The sequence below is a fragment of the Sylvia atricapilla genome, chromosome 17 (assembly GCF_009819655.1).
Source record: "Sylvia atricapilla isolate bSylAtr1 chromosome 17, bSylAtr1.pri, whole genome shotgun sequence".
Taxonomy (NCBI): domain Eukaryota; kingdom Metazoa; phylum Chordata; class Aves; order Passeriformes; family Sylviidae; genus Sylvia; species Sylvia atricapilla.
Window position 1 is genome coordinate 14048226 of NC_089156.1, and position 24683 is coordinate 14072908.

The 24683-nt window shown below is 36.5% G+C and overlaps 1 protein-coding gene across 5 annotated transcripts in view; it reads left to right on the plus strand.

Moving 5' to 3' along the window:
• Positions 1–24683, plus strand: part of SFSWAP (splicing factor SWAP) — a 36844-nt gene that overhangs the window by 6510 nt on the left and 5651 nt on the right. Inside the window, exons 5-15 of one of the 5 annotated variants that reach the window (XM_066331783.1) lie at positions 726–951; positions 1383–1498; positions 2345–2480; positions 4312–4549; positions 5067–5198; positions 5575–5674; positions 7902–8076; positions 9984–10217; positions 11757–11947; positions 19589–19854; positions 23712–23847. In XM_066331783.1, the coding sequence (XP_066187880.1) occupies positions 726–951; positions 1383–1498; positions 2345–2480; positions 4312–4549; positions 5067–5198; positions 5575–5674; positions 7902–8076; positions 9984–10217; positions 11757–11947; positions 19589–19854; positions 23712–23739 (1842 nt within the window). In that variant the 3' untranslated portion in view covers positions 23740–23847. Of the gene's footprint in view, positions 1–725; positions 952–1382; positions 1499–2344; positions 2481–4311; positions 4550–5066; positions 5199–5574; positions 5675–7901; positions 8077–9983; positions 10218–11756; positions 11948–19588; positions 19855–23711; positions 23999–24683 lie in introns of those variants that run through there. The other 4 variants (XM_066331778.1, XM_066331779.1, XM_066331781.1 and 1 more) reach the window with 4 other exon arrangements.

Sequence of the window (24683 nt, forward strand, 5' to 3'; positions counted from 1 at the left end):
AGATTGTGTTTTTACAATGTACCAAGCACAAGACAAAACAGCTGAGTATGAAATTAAAAGCAGTGAATAATGAAGTTCATTCATTCTTTAACTGTACTCTTGTTCTCTTCACATCTTGGGTTTGATATTGCACTGCTCCCTAGGGATTTCTGGAGTGAAAATGCATGGATGCTGCTGAACTTTAATAATTTTATCTTTCACTGTATTGCTGAGGTGTTCAATGACTCTTCAAGGGAATGCGCATGGGAATTGTAGTTTGTATGTTGGTCTTGAGAGGCAACATGTTCTTCCCAAGCAAATACAAAGTAAGAAATTTCTAGTTAGGGAACAATATTTGCACATTCAGAGATAACAGAATTAAGGACAGCTTTTGGGAAGGAAACTGTACATGCTGAGTCTTCAGAGCATGTTGAGATATTGTAACACTGAGGTCATCCAGGATCTGTTGCACTCTTCAGTTTGGTGTTCAATACAGAAACAGCTGTCCTGGTAGAAGAAGAACATCATGCAAAAGGAACTGAATGAGCAGCTGAGGAGGACTGGGACTGTTTTGGTTATTTTTTAGGGCTGATGTGATTTCACTAGTTTTAAGTGATTATGAAACTTAGGTTTCTAAAGTAAGCCAAGAAGAACAGGGAACTACTGTTCTTTCTGATTCCCTTTGCAGTTCTAACACCATACAAACTACTTATGAAAATAGAAATATGTGTTATTTTATCCCACAGCCACCAACGGCAAAGATGCATGCAATCATTGAGCGAACTGCAAACTTCGTGTGCAAGCAGGGAGCTCAATTTGAGATCATGCTGAAAGCCAAGCAAGCACGCAACTCCCAGTTTGACTTCCTGCGCTTTGATCACTACCTCAACCCCTACTACAAGTTCATCCAGAAGGCCATGAAAGAGGGACGCTATGCGGCCCCTTCGGAGAGTAAAGCTGACGAGAAAAAACGTGAGTTGTTGCTTGGCGAGCAGTGCCTTCAGGATGAGGATCCGTGAAACAGATGCTGGTCTTTTTGTTAAGATAGCCACATTTTCCTGGGATTCCACTGCAGCTGAGATTGATGTGATGATTCAAAATTTTGTTTAAATTGGAGATTTAAAAAAATATATATATTGTTTGTGGGAACTTTCCGCTACAGGAACTGCTATGATGTGAAAGTTTTAGGAACATACAGCTCTAGTCCAACAGAAGGCTGGCCCGTCCATTTAGGGCTTAGTTTTATTGGTGCTGGGTGATATCTTGGAGCTGTGCTTTTGTGACTAAGCTGATTTATATGAATGATGCTTTCCTAAGAATTCATGCTTGTCATGTATCATTATTCTCTCCTAAAACAAATTCATTGCAAACCCAAATAAAATTCAGACATTGCTTTTGTTTAGACTCGAGAGTCAAATCTGAGGAAGATGATGATGATGATGATGACGATGATGGAAATTATCTTCATCCAAGTCTTTTTGCATCTAAAAAATGCAGTAGGCTTGAAGAGCTCATGAAGGTATTTGACTCTGTTAAAATTACCTTTTTATCTTGTAAAACACCTGATTCATAGACACGAAAATTCTAATATGCAGGTGCTCAGGTCTTTATTCACAAAGGTCTAGGGTTCTTTTCAGACTGTAATTTAGGTCTTTTTGGTAAACCTTTGAGTTACCTTTTTCTCTAGTACATAAATAAATGTTTTTCCATTTCCAAGGAATTAAATTTCTGTTTCTGTTGCCGGCTGGTATTGAGGGCACCACTCAAGGATTTAGGCTACAGAACCTGTGTTGGAGCAAAGAGATTAAAGTATTTAATGTCTTCTGTATATAAGCTGAGAGAGAATTTATTTTCTTTTTAGATTTTAGTAAATGAAATGTTGGCAGGAATTAACAGTTCCAGCAGAAATTATTTCACCAGAATTTACTGCTCATTAAATGTAAATATTGCTAGATGTGTTAGTTGTTTTTATTTTCTGAGACTGGGCAGTGATGGAGTAGTGGGAGTGGCAGACAGTTGTGCGTATCTGAGGCATTCAGAGGAATGGCTGTGGTGCTGTCTGATATTTGGACAAGGCAGGTTCTGTGCCTTATCCCAGCAATGGCAGTCATTGGCTAACAGTGATAACAACTTTTTTGTCATTCATTTCTGTTTACATGAAAGTGGTTTTTGTATTGTTTTTCAGTAATTTTCAAATACATTGATTCTGATGTGAGAGCTATAAAGACAGTAACTTCAGTGTTTTCACAGAATTATTATGTCTATTAACATAGATAAATCTGCTTTCACAAAAATGTTGATGGTACTGTTCTTTAAGTATGTACTTCCAGTTTTAATATTTTTTCTATTTTCAAAATATTTTCAGCCTTTGAAGGTAGTAGACCCTGATCATCCCCTTGCAGCACTGGTGCGCAAAGCACAATCAGATAATAATTCATCTACGCCACAGTCAACAGACGGGGCAGCTGTGCAGACATCACAGGCAGAATATTCCTCTGATTGTAAGTGCTTTGTGAGGAGGCAGCTGGTGGTGTGTTTTGATGAATTGTGTGTGGATGCTGGTGGGAGGAGAACATGTTGGCTTCATGCTTCATCCTGTGTATTTATTCTTTGGCAAACTCCTGAGTCTTTGAAGGTCTGTTCTGAGTATCTGTTGAATTGCTGCTTAGGAAAACCAGGAATGGGATGGAAGGGGGTGGGCAGACAGGAGGTTAAGTCTCCAGTCTGTGAGTACGTTTAGCACAGTACCCTTATTATATTATTTTGTTCCTCCAGATTTTGTAAATTCCGATACTCAGAAAAGTAAAGTCGAGCTTAAGTGAGTTTCTGTGCCTCTCATTTCTTTTCAGCTTTCAGAATTCTGAAAATCCTTGATTCCTTAAATATGAAAATGCAATTTACCCTTTCATTTATGGGACAGGCAACATAATGCTACTGAGATATAAGAAAATTTGTAGTGAAGCCTTCACTACAGTAGGGTTTCATGTTATTATACATTTGTAAGTAATGAATAATGTCACTTCAAGGTGGTGCTGATAGAGTTCTTGGTTTTTCAGTAATGTTGCTGCAGGTCGGTCATCACCATAATAATCTGAGTTGATTTTTATGCGTTATAGGTTCAGAACCCACAAAGAATTACAGATGTTGTCAGTGTAATATGTGGGGAGACATATGCATGGAACTAATTTGTATTTAAAACTGTACCATGAGGGAATCTTAATAAAACTGAAATAAGATTCTGTGAAGAAATTGAAAATTACCGGTTATTTCAAGAAAGACTAAAATCAGAATAAGTATTTCCATAGAATAGAGTTAGTCAGTTTTTTGATTACTTTCATGTCAAGCTTCAGCCTGAATGTTTGGTGATAGAAACTGGGAGATTGTAATTTTGTACCTAAACAAGGTCAGTTTGCAACTTCTCTCCCTGCTTTTAAGACTTAACAGGACTTTATTTTGTTTTGGCAACTTATTCTTTGAAGATCAAAGTAAATACTGCCACATGGGAATGTTTATGAAACTTTTAGGAGAATAATTCATTGTAATTTAATGCATTGTTTAAACCTTGCTTCCAGAAATGCAAACTCTTACTGTAATTAATTTGGAATGTTTTCAAATATATTTTCTGTTTACACATAGTCTTTTTGCAGAAAACACATTTATATGGTGGATACTTCCTGTAAATCTATTAAGCTAATTAGAACATTATAAAATACTGTCCTTAAAGAAAGATAGAAAGAACGTAAGCTTTGGCACTCTCCAGAAATATTTAGAGTCAGAGAAGCTTTAAGTATGGTTCATGATGTTGCTGTTGATTTGCAAAACCTGTCTACTTTTGGAGATTTAAGTAAGTAGGTGTGTGTCTATATATAGTAATATAGGGGTTTAATATGTATATAGTGATTTTAGTGGTTTAATTTGTTAATGCTAATTTCGAATATATGCACATTTCTTTCTTAATGACAACGTAGTTTTAACAGAGTTAAATTGTCAGAGGTGAATTATATTAGAAAGAGTGATTTCATACTAGCTCCTTTTTAAATATCCCTGCTCTAGCTCACTTCTTTATTCACATATGTGACCTTCAGTACATGAAGGTCCTTTGTATTCTGACCCTTATTCTACGTATTTCTTACTCATCCTAAATCTGTTAAGATGAGCCTTTCCTTTTTTTGCTTTGGTTTGTTTTCGGGTTCTTTTACACAAGAAATGAGATGCCATTTACTAGTGTGTTGTGTGAATCCGGATTCTCAATGCGATTGTATTGGTGTAATAATGTAGTTGGCTGGGTGATCTTCTAATTGGAAGTTTGTTCTTAAATGTGTCTTTTTGTAGCAACTGTGGCAGCCATGTATTACAGCTACTACATGCTCCCTGATGGAACGTATTGCCTGGCGCCTCCCCCTCCGGGGATCGATGTGGCTGCCTACTACAACGCGCTGCCCGCCGGGGTGACTGTGTCCGGCACCACGGGAGTGGCAACGGTTCCTCCGCCTCCGGGTACCACCCCCCCGCCTCCCCCAGACACTGCCGACGGCACCGGTGGCCTGACTTCTACCACAGCGTCTACAAGGTACCTCAGACAGGTTTGCTCCTTGGTTGGGGGAGTCTTGTTTTCCTCCACTTCAGTGTACTATTATTGAATCAAGCTGTTTAAACTGCATGGTGAACACAGAGAACAAACTTTTCTGTATTTTTGTTTGTTTGTGGGTTGTTTTTTTTTTTTTTCTTTTTTTTTTTTTTTCTTTTTTTTTCTTTTTTTATTTTTCTTTTTTTTTTTTTTTTTTTTTGATCTTTTTTTTTTTTTTTTTTTTTCTTTTTTTTTTTGATTATTTTTTTTGTTCTTTTTTTTTTTCTTTTTTTTTTTTCTTTTTTTTTCTTTTTTTTTTCTTTTTTTTTTCTTTTTTTTTTTCTTTTTTTTTTTCTTTTTTTTTTCTTTTTTTTTCTTTTTTTTTTCTTTTTTTTTCTTTTTTTTTCTTTTTTTTTTCTTTTTTTTTCTTTTTTTTTCTTTTTTTTTCTTTTTGTTAAAGCAGGAGTCCGAAGGATTTCATGTTCTATTTTTAAAAAACATTTACTCTTGATGTTTTCAGTGCAATTGCGCCAGTGGTTGCCATTATACCTCCACCTCCAGACATCCAGCCTGTCATTGACAAGCTAGCTGAGTATGTTGCTAGGAATGGGGTAAAATTTGAAACTAGTGTTCGTGCCAAGAATGATCTCAGGTAAGAGAAAATGTTATTTAAACTGCTATTTCAAAAGTAAAAGTTTTCATTCTTTAAGATTTTAAATTACAGGACATGCAGGTTTTAAGAAGTACTGTTGTTTGTTTGTTCAACTGAAATTTAGGGACCTATGGCAATGGGAAAGCATTATGGCTCAAATTATCAGAACAACCAATGTGTCAAAATTGTCATTTTTGATGTATGAGCATGCATGTAAGCATGCTCTTAATGTGTATCCTCTGAAGTTTAGGCTTAAGTAAGAGTGCTTCCAAACATCAAATAACATTCCATCTGCTAGAGAAGACTAAATGATGAGAGATTGTTAGTATTAGCTATGTTTATGTGCATCTTCACATACTCGGTTTTCTTTTAACAGGTTTGAATTCCTGCAACCGTGGCACCAGTATAATGCTTATTATGAATTTAAAAAACAGTTCTTCCTTCAAAAAGAGAGCAGTGACAACTGCCAGGTACATGTATGTTTGTATATACTTCTATTAAAAATGCAGTAAATGTGAGAAAAGGACTTACCAGTTGTGTTACTGTGAGACATTTTAAAAATGAAATGCTGAATTAGGGAAAAATTGCTCAGCAAAGGATGTGAATGTTTTTTTGTTGTTTTTTAGTTTTGTACAGCATTAAAGTAAGGATCTGTGAGATGGTGTGATATTTAATTCTTGCTTTTTTCTATAATCCACTCCACTGTGGCTGTAATATAAAATGACAACCTGAAAATCTTCTGGTTTTCTATACAAGGGAATATATGTTTTGCGTAGGTTTAGAGCTTTGTAGGATTGTGATTAGTGTTCTGCTGTCAGAAAGGTTGGCTATGGCTTTTAACACCCATACCTTCCCATATGCCTCGTCATTCTTTGTACAGCAGTAGCACAGGGGCTGGAGGAACTTTCTGACATGCTTTTTTCTGAGGGAGGTTTTGTTAGAGTCCCGTCATTACTGCAACAATACCAGAGCTTCAGAATTTCACACAGTTTCCTACTTGCTTTGATTTTTCTAGTCTATGTTATTAAGAGAGTGGTAGCCAGACTCGGCATCCATGTTTTTAACTATTCTCATGTTAGCTAGTTAGATTGTTCTCTTACTGAAAAGAAAATTGCAAATAATATCAGAACTACATTATCTGATGTTAACTTTTCATGGGAAAGAGCTATTTTTTTTTTAGGCCCTATGTCATTTGTCATCTCAAGGCTTAGATTGGGGAGCCTTAAACTGAAGAAGGTAGGCCTGTGGGTAAACTCCTCGGAATTGCTTTGTGGAAAATGAAGAAGTTCAATAATGGTTGCTGTTTGGATCACTTGTGTCTCATGTTTTGTTTTAATAGTGAAAAAATGTTTTGAAAAGACTATTTTTAAAGATAAGCTGTGGTAAATATGATCTTACTCAGCTGATAAATTGCAGCCAAAACTGTCCTGTGCCACAGTGCTGACTGTTGTTCTAGAATGTCTTATTTGCAAACCAGTGGGTTGAATTCATAATACTTACATAATTAATAAGGACTTGTTAACATGTAGTTGGGGGGAAACTGTACACTAACCAAAGTATAATAATAAAGGATTCATTTTAAATGTTCAAATGAGAACAGCTAAAAAGGAACTGAAACTGGTTTAAGTCCCTTGAGGTCAAGTTTAGCAATGCATATTTTTGTACTGCATGGCTTTGTAGATAATGCCATTCTCTTCAATTTTTAAAATAATGATTTTGTTATTATCTTTATGCTCTAGTAATATATGTATAGGCAACTAATGCAACTGATGCTTTTCCTTTTGTCCGTTAAAATTAATAAGAAACTGTACTACTGACTTAGTAAATACAGGATGAAGTGCTTGATTTAATTGTGCTTTTCCCCTTTGAGGACTTTCAGAAGTCAGTTCTGTTGGTCAGGGAATGGCTGCAGGGAAGTTCTTCTCAGTGCCTCAATTTCAATGTCATGTATGCTTAACAACAGCCAGAGCAACTAAACTCTTAGTTGGCTGTGTTAAATTACTTAGTGTTGTCACACGACTCACTGAGTGAATCCTTTGAATTGTCTATAATATCCTTCTTGAAATTTTTTTGCTGCAAGTTCAGAGATCGTGCTGGATGATGCAGTCATGTAATGGTAGAACCAGTAATTCTTTACTTCCTTGAAAATCTCAGCACATCTGTTGTATCAAAAAACATTGCTAGGCCCAGTGTTCTTCAGCAGAATGTTGAAACAAATCACACATTAGCTTGTGTTGATTCCTGTGAAATCTGATTCTGCAAAGAATGTACATGCAGTTGTTCATAAGGAAAAAGTGTCATAAGCTTTCACCCTCTCCTTGGGAATTGACTTCATGGATTTGGTTTGGGACCCTGGAAATCAAGACCTAAATAAATATATAAAAGAAGTACAGACATGCTTTTAGGGTGTAATTTTAAAAACAGAATTTTTTGAGCAAATTTTGGCAAAAGTGTATTAGCTGAAAAACATTTTCTTTGCTGTAAAATAAAATATTCTTACTGTAGGTCTGTAGGTTTTACTGCCTGTGGGTTTACATGAGGCAGAATTGTGATCATGACTGCTGAGTGATACAAAATTAGCTGTTGTGTGATTAGCTGGTAATGTAATTTTTCAAATGGCTGACAAAATTGCAGCTCCACAGACATTGTATTAATGATTTCATAAGTATCCTGTTAGTAATTCTGCTAATTTCTTTTGAAAAGGGAGTGTCTTCCTCTGAAGATGTTCCAGCAGACACTGCCAATGATACACCAAGTGAGACATTTGCAGATGAACATGCACCTGAAGATGCATCTGAGCTGAGTGCTAAGGGAGTTCCAGGAACTAAAAAGGATGTTCCTCCTCCTAAAGCTGTCAGTGATGGTAAACTGGTGAAAGGTATGGTAACATGATGTATTGTTGATGAAAATATTTAATAACATATACATAAAGAAAAAAAGAAGGCAGGGGAAAGTAGGGAAAAGAATTTCATCATGTGAAAAATATATTTTCACTGAAGGCATCAAAAAGTGTCTACAATAAGTAATTTGATTGCTTTCATATTTCTTTCTTAACAGACTATCAGGTATTTACAGTCTGACAAAATAAGTTGTTTGACTTCAGTTTTGCGCAAAGTTGAAGGCTTTCATCAGTGATGCGAGTAAAATCTTATTGTTGTCGTTTTCAACTTGACAGTTCCAAGCTTTGTGCAAGAGAGAAATCATTTGTTCTGAAGAAACACGGTGGCATTATTTGAAAGGATACATGTGGAGGAAGTACTCTAGGCTAGTTGCTCGTTCTTCCCGTGTTGGACGTTAGTCATGCTGGAAGAAAAGATCCCTTTCATGTCTAAATGAAATGTATTTATTCTTGCAGTCATAGCAGCAGAGGGACAGAATGGGAGTATCTCTCTGGAAGTCACTCAAAGCCAGCTACCACACTGTTAGCGTTCGGAGTTGGGGAAATTATTGTTTATATCTGGGAGCTGATTTGTTGGCCTGTCAGGAAAAGATATGTTAAAAATTCTTATTTTCAGTAAAAACTGAAAATGTGCATCCTTTAACTAGAACTGAAAGCCACTGGAGTAAAAAAAAAAAAAAACAAAACCAAAAACCAAAAAAAACACAAAAAAAACAAAAAAAACCCCCAAAACAAAAAAAAAAAAACAACCACAAAAAACCAGAAAAAGCACTCTCTAACTGGACTTCCATGGATGGAAACTTCCTTCCTGCCACCTTAGTGGCTTACTTAATTACTGAGAAGTTTATCTACTCTCTGTGGTTCCTTGGAATTCTCTCTTCCTGCTTCTCACTGCGATCCCATTTCCTCCACAACCAGCAAACACTGGACTCTTTGCTGTGTCTGTCAGACTATCCAGACTCTGCAGTTTCATCTCTGGGCAGCCTGAGAAGCTTCCCTGAGGAAGGAACAATCTTCCCTGCCTTCAAAGATATACCCTATTAAGAGATGCAACGTACACCAAGAAATATATATTGTTTCTGCTGTTCTCCTATTAGTTAGTGGCAAACCGGAGCTCGTACTTCAATAGTAATCTGCTCAGATTTACATAATGGAATATAACCAGTGAGTCATTTCATGGCAATCTGATTCCTATAAACTTACTTTCATTTCTTTTAATATGGTACAAATCCCACTTTATTATAACCTAAATACAGTACTTGCCTCCAAGACAGACATAACATCCATACTAGATTTTTCTTCTGCCTCTGAGGAAATAAAATCCCATTTTAGGATTTGTTCTATCCCATTAAAAAGTTGGAAAATCGCTGTTACCTCTTCTCTTGGATTTCCTTACCCCAGGATTACCAGAATCAAGGCTTATCTTTTATAAACCTTGGTATGTAATTTAATTATGGTATTTAAATTTCCCTAATTGCAGTCTCACAGGACATATATGCAAAAGGCATCCTGAGGAAGATAAGTATTGCAGCAGACCATATGGCACTAGGTAGTGAGAAATTTCATTCTTACACTCTTTTTTCTTAGAAGTGTCATTTTAGATAAATGGATTGGAGATTGATGGTGGTGGGTTTTTTTTGAGATCTTTACACAGCAAATGAAGTTTCTACTGTTTGTTTAAAAAAACAGAAAGAGAGAAAAAAAGGATTATGTTGTTATCTTTTTCATCAAAATAATTAGCATAATAGGACAATGCAAGTGCCTTTTTTTTTTTTTTTTTTTTTTTTTTTGTGGTGTAGTACAGGAGTAGTGGGTCAACTCAGGAAATCCAACCTGCCTTTTACTGTAGTCTAATGATATGTGAAATCTTGCCTATTCATTCACAGCATCCTTTGCTCCAATAAGCTTTGCAATCAAGGCCAAAGAAAACGACCTTCTTCCTTTGGAGAAAAACCGTGTTAAATTAGATGATGACAGTGATGAGGAGGAAGAGGAGGGAAAGGAAGGCCAAGAGAGTGCTAACAGTGCGTCAAACCATACTCCAGCAATTACTGCTCCTTGCGCTGCTCCTGAAGAGAAAAAGCCTCAGCTTACACAGGAGGAGTTGGAAGCTAAACAAGGTATTCCATGTGGCACTGTAAACAAAATAAAGGATTGAGTCCTTCACAGAAACTGCAGAACTGATGTGTGTGACATTTTATGTGTTTTGAATATTTTCTGTGTCATGTTAATAAGAATCAGAATTCTTTTCCCAATGTTTTCTCCTTATTTTTAAGAATGAAGTCTTCATTCGTTGCTCAGACAAAATGAAATTTTTAACATATTGGGGTGGTTGAGTGCTTTGTCCTAATGCCTGATCTTTCTGAATTTTATTTTGGTTTTCCATTACAGCCTTCTAGTAAAGCACTGACTTTGTAGTTTCCAGATTGCATTAACAAAGCCCAGCAAGGACATACCTGTTTGTCATTTTCTTCAGCAAACAATGAATTGCTTCAAGCTATTTTTCATTTATATAGCATTCTCATATAGACTCATATTGCCTTGCTGATGTTTTGTTGCTCTTATAATGCAATGCCATTAAGTCTTTCCTGTTTCTCCTGTTACTGTGTTAATGTGCATAAGGGCAGAAGGGCATGCTGTGTGAATTGGAATGAAACGATGTTTTAAAAGAATCCAGTTTCACCCATTCCTCCCCAAGGCTGTTTCACAGGAGAGTGTGCTTATTAAAGTGGATGTTCTGTCAGTATTTACCAGCTTAAAAACTCAGTTTTTCACACAACTATGAGTATGCCAAACGAATTTAGTTTTTCTTTTTCAAAATGGTGGGGTTTTGCTTCTAAGTAGCAGTTGCTTTGTAAACTGCAGTAGCACCAAGTATGCTATGGCATTGCATATCTAAAGCAAATATTAAGTATTTTGTTTGGTAATAAAAATGAAGTGTAAAACACACTTAGAAAAAGCTGTGTGTTGAAAACCCTGTGGAACTGAACAAAAAAAATCCAGTTGTTTTGTACATATACAGAACACAAAAATGAAACTAAGGTGAAAAACATTACAGGAAGTAGCTGTTAGGTACATTAATTAAATCAGTTGGCTTATTCTCTTCATGTAATCATATACAACATGTAATCACACACAACGAAATCTGCTGGTTGTAACAATGATGAAACAGTTTCTGAAAAAATCCGGAGCAGCTCTTTCTATAAACAAAATAACATACATTTAAATTAGGCTGGAAACCATGAAGATCGCATCAATGGAAAGAGCAAACTGGAGAGTTTGCATCACTTTAAGACTTAAAAGAAAAAGCTTCTGAATTTACAGAGCTACTTTCTTTAGGTAGCTTTTATAAATACAAAAGAACAACTATCCTGAATAATCAGGACTGGATTTTCTTGTCATTTTAAGTTAAAAGTTTTTACTTCACCTCTACTGCTTTACATTTAGAAAATGATGTATCTATGAATTCAGATGCTTGGAATTTCTTAATTTCAAGCTGATGTCCCTATCATGTCATTGAATGGCTGTATTGGAAAGGCTTGAGAATGGCTGGAGGGTCTGTTTACTTGTTTGTGATGGGGAGGGGTGTTTGTTTTAAGGAAGCCTGAGTTCTCCAAGCATGACTTACTCTAAACTTAATGCTTAATTGTCTTTCTTAGCAAAGCAGAAACTGGAGGATAGATTAGCAGCTGCAGCAAGGGAGAAGCTTGCACAGGCCTCCAAAGAATCAAAGGAGAAGCAGCTACAAGCAGAACGCAAAAGGAAAGCTGCCTTGTTCTTGCAGACGCTGAGAAACCCTCTGGCAGAGGCAGAAACTGAGAAAATTGAGGAGAATTCCTTCAGTAGTGAGGTAAGCAAGAAATAAATTTCTCTTTCCCTTAAAGCTGGCAGAAAGTTTACCTCTAGAATGTGAATATGAGTGACAATGTGTTATGTGAGTGACAATATGTTGACTGAAAAAATAGAAGCTTTTCTAAATGGGGAGAAATTTGAATTTTAAACACGGTTAATCTTTTTCAATTATCTTACATGTGTCTCTCATCTTTCATTAAAGAACTGGTAGAAAAGTAGGCTGCACAGTTGCTAGGTCAGTTAGACAGGTACGGAAAGGGAAAGGAGCTTCCATGTTTTAACTCTGTGCTAGTGATCCCAGTGTTGGAACGCTCACCTTGCAAGAGTATTGGGGTGGCTTACTTAAGTTGTGATACTTTCCTATTAGATGTGTATATTGATGGTTTTGCTGTACATTACAAATACAAATAATGTTGGGGAGTAGAACCTTGGTTTCCTGGGTTTGGAATTACATTCCTTTCAGAAAAACCAGTAAAATCACTCTTGGTTGCACAAGTCAAGCGAAATGTAATCTCTGGATACTGGTGGAAAATTTAAGATATTGATTGTGACAGACTGGCCACAAGAAAGAATGACTTGGCTTCCCATTGTTTCCTTTCTCTCAGAAAGAATTCCAGTACCTAGCAAGTAGTTGATTTCCCAGTTCTTGATTTTTCCAAATAAATCATGGATTACCCCTCAAAACACTTTCAAGAGAAGAATTGAAAGAGACATACCTGCAGTTTAGGTGATCTATATCAGCAGAGAGTGGCAGATATGTGAATTAAGTGTGGTCACATCCCAAAAGAGATCCTGTTTGGGTTTTTCATTGCTACTGCTAAAAAATTTTCCCTGATAAAAGTGTTCAGTACTTCTCTTTTCAGTTATATATTGAACAGTGAATGCAAAGGGACAATGACAATGCAAAACTCCCCACATTTGCAGTTCGGCTCTTTTTCTCAAGCGAATTTGTCAAGGACAGAGATATTTCTAAGCTAAGGTTCCTTTGATATTTTTCTTTAAGAGAATGCCTGAAATAACCAGTGACAGCTGACTCTTTTTCAGAAGAGCAGATGAATGTTCTCGCTCACATCTGAACTTACTAAAGTTCTAAGTTGAACTTGGTAGTGAACTTCTCAACAAAAGCCAAACCCTATCCCACTTCTCAGTAAATTTCTATATTTTCTAGAAACCTCTTCTTCTTCCACGGAAGTAGAGTTTCAGAGAAGGCATCTATTTTTTCTTACACAAAGAGTTCCAGTGTATTTGAGAATTTTAAAGTAGCTAGTTTCACTGTTTCTTACTGATAGAAGTGGTTTGGAGGTGCTTTCATTATTAAAAGGTTTATTTAGAATTTCAAATGTATATTTAAATGTTTTCTGATGTGACCTTGCTTTTCAAAAATAAAATTGGCTACTATTGTATTGGGAGTGCTTGTACTGTTCTAATGAATAGTCAAAAATGCCATAGTGTCTTGGGAAGTAATATTTCTGTTAAGTGTGGTTTGCTTAGTGACACACATATAGATACATGCATATTGACTTCTGTAGATAAAAGCTTATTTTGAAACATGAGTGTTTTTCAAGCTGTTGTTCTATTTGCCATATTAAAAAAAAAAGCATCCATTTCCATTCGTTCCGAATAATCTGCTATTTACCCTCCTTGCCTGTTCTGCCTATTTTAACAGCCCATTTGAGTCAAGAAATTGTATTAGAGAAAGATGAGTGAAATTGTATTGCAGATTTGTTAACCTCTGTTCCATATACCCTGAGAACCCAGTAGGCTGCATTAAGATGTCTGAATCAGCTTGTAAATAAATATGTAGCACTGGTTTGGTTTTTTTAGCTTTTTCAGTTGTGTTTCGGACTAAAGATGCATTTAAAAATCCTGATTGCAAAAGTAGAAGGAGTAACAGGAGATAACTAGCGTGGTTGTAATAAAAATAAAGTATGTTAAAAAGTTGAGAGGGAAAGATAAGTTGAATTAGTTTTGTAGTATGGTCAGTGGAACTAATTTGGGCTAATTAAATCAGAAAACTAATTAGTCAGAAAGCAAAGAGAAAAATTAAATATTTGTGTCCACCAAAAACGTCACTAAATGTATTTCATTTCTTGTTTTGGGAGTAGGAGCATCCTGTGAGGAGTCCAGGAAACAAAGACTGATATACGCTGGTCAGAGTTAATGTAGTGGCATGATTTTTGTAGCTTAAAATTTGTTTCAAAAATGGAGTAATGACGGAGTTGTATAATAAAGCATGAGAATACCTATGGGAGATGCATAATCTCCATTACATTGCCCCAGCCTAATGAGTGTATAAAAAACAGCAATGCTGTTTATGTGTACATACAGCATATGTTTGTGCTGAAAACCTGCTTATTGCAATGTGCAGAAATACATTAAATGCACAAAGCTTTTGTGACCTCTGTCAGATTTTCCTGATATTTATTTCCTGATACTGTATTTCTTGAAAGGATCAGTGGTACTGAGTGTACATTACATCTTTGAATGAAATCGATTCTGTTAACTGCAGGTAAAGTACAGTCAATACCACAGAACAGAGCACTTCTAAGCTGTTTTGGCTTCAGCTGAATCTTAAAAATAGTCAGTTCTGTGTTTCCCATAGCTGAATTGTTTCTTTTTTATGGCTCCTTGTTTTTATTTGAAGTGAAATAAAGCAAGAGAAACAGAAGGCTGAAAAAGCTTGAGCAGTGAAGCAGCACAGCTTTTCACAAATGGCTCCTTACCATTCTTGCATGCATTAGAACAGTACAGTTATGCATAATATTTCCTCAAACCAGTACTTGGAAAGCATGGAGCTCATCTCAGTTTCCAAAACCGATGAGCTTCCAGCGATGCTGTGGCCAATGAAGTCTGTGCCCTTGGTCAGGACATGGACTAACAGCAGCTGGATGATGTTTCCCTTCTCGTGTTTATGTGTGTAACTCATATAGATTCTTGGTGCACATAGACTTTGTATAGACTCTTTGGCACATCTATCAGTGTCACTGAGAAAGTTGCCTTCATTCTGCAATGAATGTAGGTTCCTTGTCCTGGAGCAGCAAACAGCTTGTAGTTTTAGCAATTGCAGTTCTTCCATGCTGAGCTGCAATACACCAGGTTATATGGAGTGCTTCACTGAACTGCCTTTTTTACTTTAGAACAAATAAAGTAAGGTTTTCCATGATCTGAAATGCACATCTCATTCCAGAATTATTTAAATTAATTCAAATTTTTAGAAATAAGATTATATATCCTCAGTAGTGGGACTTGGCATGGGTTATTCTGCAAATGTCGTATTTTACTCCTTGTCAGAAAGGTTTTAGTGGTGATAGTGCTTTGATAGGCGTATAAAAACCATTTGGTTACACCCAAACTGTTACCTGTATAAACCTTAGTATCTGATATAAACAGAAGGGAAACCCACAGTCATTATGTTGCAAAACCAGACAAGCACATGATTTGAAAGTGATGCTGCTTTAATGGCTTGTCCCAAATGTCATCTGCTGTTATGTCACTGAATATAGAGATTCTGTGGCACAAAGCAAAACTTTCCTTCTTTTGGCTCTTTCATCTTCCCGGGTTTGAAACCCTGTTTTATCATTTGTTTCTTTAGACAGCTTGTCCTTACTTTTGTCCTGTATGTAACAATTATTTTTTCTTGTGGAAATAGTCTTACTTATGAGTGAAATAGAAGTGTACCATGTTTTAAAATTGAGATGCTCTTCTGTTTTGTCAAGCATAACAGGGTTGTCAACAGCTGTAGATTGTGTGTGTCTTTCACACTGCTGTAGTTTGTCCTACTTTTTAGCAATAGACTGTAGATATTCCTGCATGCATCGTTGAAATAATAATAATAACAATAACATATAACATAATTTTATGTTTGCATATTTTCTTTGTTAATTTTTGAGCAAAAAATAATTGTCTAATAAAAAACATCCCGTAAGTATTTAAAGAAAAAAATCCTTTAGAATATTTTGGTGTTGTTCACTTCTTTCTTCACTATTTTTCAGACTATAGGTATCTACATCTGGTTAGCATGGCAGGGGGAGGTTGGGTTTGCTTATGAATTTATCTGTCCTTTTGAAAAAGCAAGATAAGGGAAGAGCAGAAATGTCACATACTAATGTGGCATTTAGGGGGGGATAACTTGCTGACATTTGTAACTTTTCTTTTTATTGCAATAACCCTACTATCAAAAACTACATGAGAGTTGTAATTCCTTATTGCATAAATACTTTAGTCATTATTTAACAGGGGGGAAGAAAGGTAAATATCAGGAACAGCCATTTTAATTAAGATAGGTGAGGAGGGAAGAATGTTTATGTGTTTATTTTTAGTCTTCCAAGAGCTCTAAGAAAAAAGGCATATTGATCCACACAGCAGACAAATTCACAACCACTGATTTCTTTGCAATTGACCCTGTCAAAGTTTGGTCTGTTTTTGAGGACCTTAACCATGGTCAGTGTACTGTTAATAGCTGTTTTTTAGTGCAGCGGAGTAGGATCTTATTCTAGAGGAAATACTTTTATCGCTTCAAATTAATATTTTGGGCCAGTTTATGAAAACTGGGACTGACAAACTTCTAAATAGAAGTGACTGCTTGCTTTGTTCCACAGAGTGATGAGTATGCAAGTAATACACTTCTATTGCTGGTAGACAGTTGCTTATTAATTCTCAGTCAGGGAATACTTCACTGTAAGCTTTGAGGAACCTGGAGTAAAAAAGTACAGTGGTAGAAAAGAATCTAGAGTATTTTTGGATTTTATTGAAGTAAAAGAATTGTTGATTAACTCTTTATCGTTCTGACGTTCTTCACTCTTTGTAGTTTTGATCTAACATAGGATTTCAATTGCTGTAGAAAAAATACAAGCTGTTTGTAACATTATTGATAATGTCCTTTGCCAGTTGATTTTGTTTGAGCCAGACACAGTGCTAGTGTTTTGTTCTGTTGCAATAAGCACGTTCTGGTTCATTTCTAATTTTGACTTTGTGTATTGATTAAATAGTGTAACCCCAGAATAACTAATGTGTATTCTGGGCTTATGAATACTGCAAATATGCAAATGAACTGAAGTACTCATATTTGTTCTCATATGGCTGTAAATTCTCCCTGTTTACAGAGCTCTTTCCTAATCCCTTCCTGCTAAACAGGAGTTGTTGAATCATGTTATGGCATTACTTTTGTCAGATTTGCTTCATTCATGCAAATAAAATGCTGAAGAACAACTCTGCCAGAGAATTTGTCTGACAGTGTAGCATTTAGTAAAGGCCAAAAAAATATGCTGTTACCCAAAACAGACAAAGAAGTGAGATTCAGTGAATGCTATCTGAATGTTTGCAGTTTAACTTCTTCGAAGAGCTCTCAGACAATGTAAATCTCTCATCCCTTGAGATGGATAATAAAATTCATCAGGTAACAGGTTTGTTTCCATGCTTTCTGAAACTGTTTACTGGCCTGCATTTTGGCAGAGCCTGATCAGTTGAAGCAGAGTGCTTTGTAATCTCCCAGTTCTGTGCTTACTGTGATTTAAAAAAAAAAAAAAAATTATTGTTTTTAATTATTATTTTCTGCATTCATGTCTCCAATTTCAGTTCCCATTTTTATCCAAGACAGTTTATTTGTTTTCAAATATTTATACACCTAGAAATCTTATTTGTGGCCTAGCAGTTTGCTGACTGCTTTCACTGAGCTCTGTGTTCTGTGATGGTGAATCAAGTCATTTTGCTGGTGCTGTTTTTCTTGAAGGCAACTAGAGTTGCCACTGAGGGCAGTGGCCCGTTTGTGTCAGGTGATTGTGATAAGAACATGATATCTGTCACCAGAGCACATGGGCATGGTGGTGGGTGTCATCTCCCTGAGTGTTACCTGTTGTATTTCGTTGCAGAACCTGCGTATTTCATCTGTGGGTAGTAAAGTCACTTCTGTGTGGCTCTCCAGATGTGATTCATCAGTAGCCTGAAGCAGTGGAGTTTCAATCCATCAGGCAGCCAGCCTGCATCTGTGCTTCCCAGAGAGCTGAACAGCACTGTCACTCCTTAGTGTCAGCTTCCTGAGAGTCAAGGAGAGCCCAATGTCAGCAGTGGGTGCTTTTGGTGGAAACGTAGTTGGGCTTAGCCTTGTGTGGTTCTTTGTTCAGGTGGCCAAGAGAACCTCGACATGTGAGCTGGAAGTAAATGTGTCATTCACTTATTAACTTCCGTCTTGGCATTGATAGGAGAGCTTGTGTTTCACATGGCGAAATGAACCTAAGCAGTGAAATGAACCTAAGCAGTGAAAAAATTGGGTTTTTCTTCTCTCTCTTGTTTTCCTCTTAACACTACTTTGCCTACAGTTTTTTCATTTCAAGCTATTAGAGATGTTCACTTCAAGGCAGACTGGGCTATTCCATATTCAGTAGTGTTCAAAGCAAAGGCTCAGGTACTGTGTAAAGAGATGAATAAAGTTGTCAAAGGAATGAAAGTCAACTCTGGTGGCCTCTTAGGAAACTGGAGATGCAGTGCCTGTAAGGTGTCTGCAGTTACACTTGGAGTTTGTGAAATTGGAAATAGGCCTCTGGTAAACCAGTCACTCAAATGATCATGCTGTAAAATGTTTATAATCTTTGAAGCAAGCTACTTTTGTACAGCTTTGTTGCTGGTTTTCTAAATATTGTGATAGCAGTTATCAGTTAAGGCATGAAAAAGTGTCATGTCTCTAACTTGAAGCAGAGCTGCCTTTTTGATTATTCAGATGGGTTCAGTTACTGTCTTTATGTATTCATGGTAGGAGAAGGGTAAGAAGAAAGGAAAAAATCATCTCTTTCTAATTTGGTTATTTCAGATTTTAATGTGTTAATTTTTATTCTAGTCATGGTAAGTATCCTTGTATCAAACAGTGAAAGTGTCAGAGGAGGTGGAGCAGAAATTATGACAGGGAAACTGATTTCTCCAGTTGCCTTGAAATGGCAGCTGAGGGAATGACAGGCTTTGAAATGAGGAGCATATCTGTAGTGCCTGACCTGAGTTGTTCTAAAGAAGGTGTTGAGCAAAATTCTCTGGAACTCAAGCTGATAATTTGAAAATGTTCTGGTATGATTTTGCTTAATCTACTTCAGCTGGAATTATTCACTGGACATTACCTGTGCATGAACCTGTTCTGTCTTTGAGATTAATAAATTTTGTGATCTTCCCAATCTTTCACATTTAAAACATTTATTTTGCAAAGTTCAGACATAAAGTCTGTCAGTGCTGGTTCATTTTGCTGTTTTTCTTCCAGCTGTCATCCAAACAGCACAGTTCATGGAGGAAAGTGACACTAAAACTTAGCTTTGAATGTCAGTAGTTCCTGATTGTATTTCCAGGTTTAACTTAAAAAAAGTGTGAATAGGGTTAAAGATACCCGAGAGTACCAATTTTTCTAGAACACGTTTCTTCTAAAAACTAAAGATGAAAACTTCAGAACTACGTCCTGGTTGAGCTGACAGTCTTAGCATGCATATACCAACTTGCATGTGTATCTTTGGGGAACTGTACAGGCGTCCATTAAGTTTTGCTGGATGCATGTGTTTGAAGACGTCAGCCTTACTTCTGCACGCTTTACATAATCCCAGTGCAGCACTAACTAACTTTGACTAACTTTGGAAACTGAACACTGTTCTTTGTTTATCTTTGATTTCAGAGTGTCAGTAGTATACCATGTCCTGTGACTGCAGTCAGAACGTTACCCACCTTAGAAGTTAAACAAGCAGAAAGGCCTTCAAACAGAAGCGGAGATACTCCTAGGGATGAAGAAAAGGAAAAGAAAAGGAAAAAACACAAGAAAAGATCTCGGTCAAGATCTCGATCACCATTCAAGTATCATTCATCATCTAAGTCCAGGTCTAGATCACATTCAAAAGCAAAACACTCACTTCCCACTGCCTATAGGACTGTCAGGCATTCAAGGTGGGTTTGGAAAGCAAGCATATTTAGTGTTCTGTGTGGGTTAACATGTAAAACATCTTGGCACTTCTTCCGTTACATAGATGTTTTTATACCCATTGCAAAGGTTACAGTCACCTTGAAGGCAGTATGTTGCATGAACAGATCAGATGTCGCAGGTCTTTTGAAAATAATTTTAGTGAAATAATGAATCATTAATTTCCAATTACATAGTGCGAAAGTTTTACCTGTAAATGCTTTTTTGTGATGTTCTTTGAAATACTTAGTGATAATATGTAGGAATTTGATGATAGCAGGAAGAGAACTTGCTAATAAATCTGTGGCTGTTACTGGAGCAAAGTAACTTAGATAATATTCAGATAAGAAATAGAGGTAGAGAGCTAGGTGGTTGAGCAGTAAAGCTTAGAAGAAAACAAAGCAGTTGAGTGACAAGTGTAAAAATATGATGGATGAAATGCAGGAGAGATATGACAGGAATCCAGGAAGAGTGAAAACAGAGGTGAAAGAGAGACCACAGAAAACTGTAGCCCTGTGCTGTTAACTCTGTACTTAATTATTAATGAGATTAAATACACTATGCTAATTATCCAGCTATAAGACGATGTATGTTGTGTTTTACTGATACTGTAAATTCTGTCAAAGATATTTGCATCTAGGCATCTTCGAAGTTTACTGTGTGTAAAATTTGTCATATCTGAATGCTCTACCACAGTGGAGCTACTGTGATCAGTAGGAAGGGCTTTGAGAGGGTACATTCTGTGGATCAGGGTACAAAGAGCAGTGTAGCTACTTAAGTGGCTTGTAGTTCAAGCAAATAGTGCATATAAATACTGCCACATGTGTATGTGATGCGTGTGAAACCATATACTCCTTCCTCTTTGTTTCTTTCCCTACAGCTCCCTGAAAAGACCTTTTAGCCCCTGATGGCAGTGTGCCAAAACTTTTTCGTTTTCTTGTGCTTTTTGGTTTAACGAAGTATCTTAACTATACTAACAGGATTGTTAACATGTTACAACTTACTGGTTTATACTTGATTTTTGAGTTTAAGAACAATACTTTGCTGTAGAAATCTCTACTATTCAGAGATGCCAGGAATTAAATGACCTCAGCTTGGACTAAAACGATCAGTCTGACATGCTGTTCATTTGATGACCTTTGACAAAAACTTGTCGTGACGTGCTGTGTCATGACCAACAGTCATCAAGAATAGGTAATCTACAGGAGCTAATCTGTGTTTGCTGTCTTGAGTTTGCCTCTTGGCACAAATTAAATGACAAAGCACATAAGAGCATGAAAATCATGAATCACCATAGCACCTGATTAAATCTGGTTAGATATTTCCTTGATGAGCTGTTGAATTCCAAAACCTCAGAAGTCCAATAAGCTTGATGCTGGCTGACTGAATTTTAAAATTATGCAGAAAAACAGCACCAGTTTTTTCACTGAAAACATTTTGCATGTTTTAACTTCACAAGAGTTAGAGCTGAACCAGAAAAGCTTTGTACCAGAAATGGTGATGATTGAAGGGGTGCTTTATTGAAAGTGTTTGCTATGCCTTCACATACTGTATTTGCAAAGTTAGAGCTCTTGCCTCTGAAACAGAAAAACTGTAGAATAATCAAGAGCAAGAGGCTGATTCATAACCCTGTCAGATACTGATGTGTTTTGATTCTCAAATGTTTAGGCAAAAAATAGTACCTTGCCTTTGCAATTGCCAAAAAAAGGCAAGTGTTGTTGCCTAGCTAGAAGGTGTTACTGGGTTTTGTCTTTTTTTTTTTTTTTTTTTTTTTTTTTTTTTAATTATTTTTATTTGTTTTTATTTTAGTGTTGTTTCATATAAAATCATTTCAGTGCAGTGTGTTGATTCATTCAAAGCTTGGCATGTTTCACATCTCTTTCCTCATCAGTTTTCCCTAGAACAGTATTCTTCAGCTTCACCTAGAATAGTGTTTTTCCTAACATCCCAAAGCACTGGATATTACAGCTTCCAGCTGAATGAATAGTAGTAAAAGGAGCCATACCCTCTTGGAATAAAGTGTAAACTGCTCCTGGATGTTAATATGTTCATCTTGTATTAAGTGGATGGCACTTAGAGACAGTCACTACTGTGTGGACAGTGATGCTAAATTACTTTGGAACAGCCCTATTTTGAGTGCCTGTGCACTATTTGAATGCCCCAGTCTAATGGTATATTATTGCCTTATTTTAATCTGTTCAAAATGCAGATTAAAAATCACCTTTACCATATAACTTACTGTGACAAGTTAATGGGGGATAAAATGTGGGAAGTGTAGGTAAACACCGAAATTTGCAGTAACACTCTTTGTTCTTTATTCAAGGAATGTTCAGGATACTTTGCCAGCTCTTCCTTTTTGGTTTGTAGTCTTACGCTTTTTTTCCGAAATGCTTATCATTTATTTTTGTGTTGTTAGAGACTTAGAGGCTCTGCTGTGTTTAAGAATGGTCTTTGGTGATAAGATACAATTTTGATACTGTTGCAATTTTTATATTTTCTTATGCATCTTCAGCAGTAATAAACTTGAAAAATTCTGTTCCAATAACATGAAGTTGATTCAGAGCATGTTTTGCATATTCATTTTTCTGGTTAACAACCAAACCTGTTTTACAGAAACAAGTTTTAAAAACCATAGCTTTATAGAGAACCCAGATAATATTGGCTTAATTGTGGCATGTGGTGTGCTAACAGCAATTCTCTGTATAAACACATGTTATTTCCTGGAACAAAATTACTCCTGTGAAGCTCCTGGTGTCATACAATTTTAATTCTAGACCTACACGACGATTAAACCAGCCCGTGTACACTGTAAACAGTGTCTCAAAGTTCTGTAAGGTACTGCAGAACAGACTTGTCTGTCCCAGAGAGATAAATAGTTATTACAAGATGGGGCATATTCATTAAATCTGTCTTGGAAAAGGAAATTTTTGGTATCTTAGTGACAAATGTAGTGAATGGAGTAAATGCTGAGTCACTGTTTTTATTTCTCGTGGACACCAGAGCACCGTTACAGAATTGGGTCTCAGCTGCTCCTGGCAGTGGTGCCCAGTGTCAGGCTGCAGTGGGCAGTGGGCACTTCCAGCTCATGGGTGTAACTGTAAAGAGCAGTGATGTTCACCTCCATCTGTTTCCTACCCATAGATAAATCTGGGTTTGTGGGTGTGCCAGGACATGAAGGGAAGCAAAAGCGCTTGTTATATGCCAAATGATTTAGTGAAATTTGGATGTTCGTTTTGAACTAGAGATGGAAAGTCTAAGCTTCTTTTCAGTATTGCTGCTTTACTTTATACTGTTTAGTAATAGCGTAGTACTAAGACACGTAATATATCCAGTTAATGAATTGTTAGCAGTAATTAATGGTATATTTTATTAACAGATTACTTTGCAGTAAGTTTGGATAGGATGCACCTTTGTGAGAGTTTGTGTGAGACTTTTTGCCTCAGTATTAGGAATTTAGTACACTTGGAAGTAGCTGTTCTTTGCTAAAAAAGATTGTTTGAAGGTGGGTTTTTTCTCCTCCGAAAGTGATTTTCTTATTGCTGAGGCAGTGTCTAGTCATGTAATTTTAATTCCAATTTTGTAATGAGACATGCCAAGCTTCATAACCCTTTGAACTTTCAGGACCTTTCTAAGCATAAGTCATAAAGGAATAACGTGCTTTCTGGAATTACAATCTAATGGAAGTTATAATGTATATATTGCAGTCAAACTGATTAGCTGTTTGAAGGAAATGGCCAAAGTTCTTAATATTTGGTGACTGGAAGAATGCTGTAGAACAATAAATGTCAGTTCATAAAAATGAAGCTAATGTCTTTTTCTTTCTGATTGTTTGGACTTTTTTTAGGCTGGTCCATACAGGCGTGTTTCACTAAGGTTCAGCTTTTGGTTGAGGGACTAAGCCTTTTCAGGATTCTAGTAAATACCAAATCTAGGACACTTTAGTCTGAATATGAAGTGTGTGCCTCCATATCACAGACTCACAGCATCCACAGCGACACTGAGCATGGAGCCGAGTCTGAGCAGCTCATCAGTGGCAGCAGCAGCAGAGTGGAAAAATTATCAGGCAACTTGGGCAATGAAAAGATTTGACTGCTGGAGCTCTTTTGAGGGAAATCCTGGTAAAATGTCAAGGTGTCTGACTGAACCCAAGTTTTATAATCTGTTGGTTTTTTTCCTTTTTTTAATCCTTCTGAATGGCTTGGTCAAGATCAGATTTTTAAGTGTCAAAGCAGTTAATTTGCAACAGTTATCTGCCATTGTGATACTTTCTTTTCAGTTGGGCTTTTTTGTTGTAGGTGTAACAGAAATGGCTCAGGACTTTGTAGGTGTGTATATATTGTCTATATTGTGTGAACCTGAAGATCTCTGATCTTAACTGGGCATGCTTTCTATTTTCTCTTCTTGATCTCCTTCTCACTTTTCTAGGAAAAGTATTTCAAGTCAAAGTGCTAGTGCCAAACAACACTGATAATGGGTTGTTGGTCACTTACACTGGTGAAAATATTGGCTGTGCTAGTACATTTCCTGGACTTGTCAGATAGGCACTGCATCAAGAATGTGTATTTATCTCTGTGAGGTAGCAGTTCTAAAAACACACCGCTAATTTGGGAAGACAAGGTCAGGCCTGCCAATCCCAGGCCTTGTGCAAATTGGATTTCTGCATACCAAATTTAGTAAACTATGTTGCCACAAAAGGTGGCTGGACTAAAAGAAAATTTTTCCATTAAATAATACAGAAGTTGACATAGCAGACAAGACCAAAAAAATTCCTTTTTTTTGCCCCCTATTGGGAGTGAAAAGCAATGGATAACTTCAT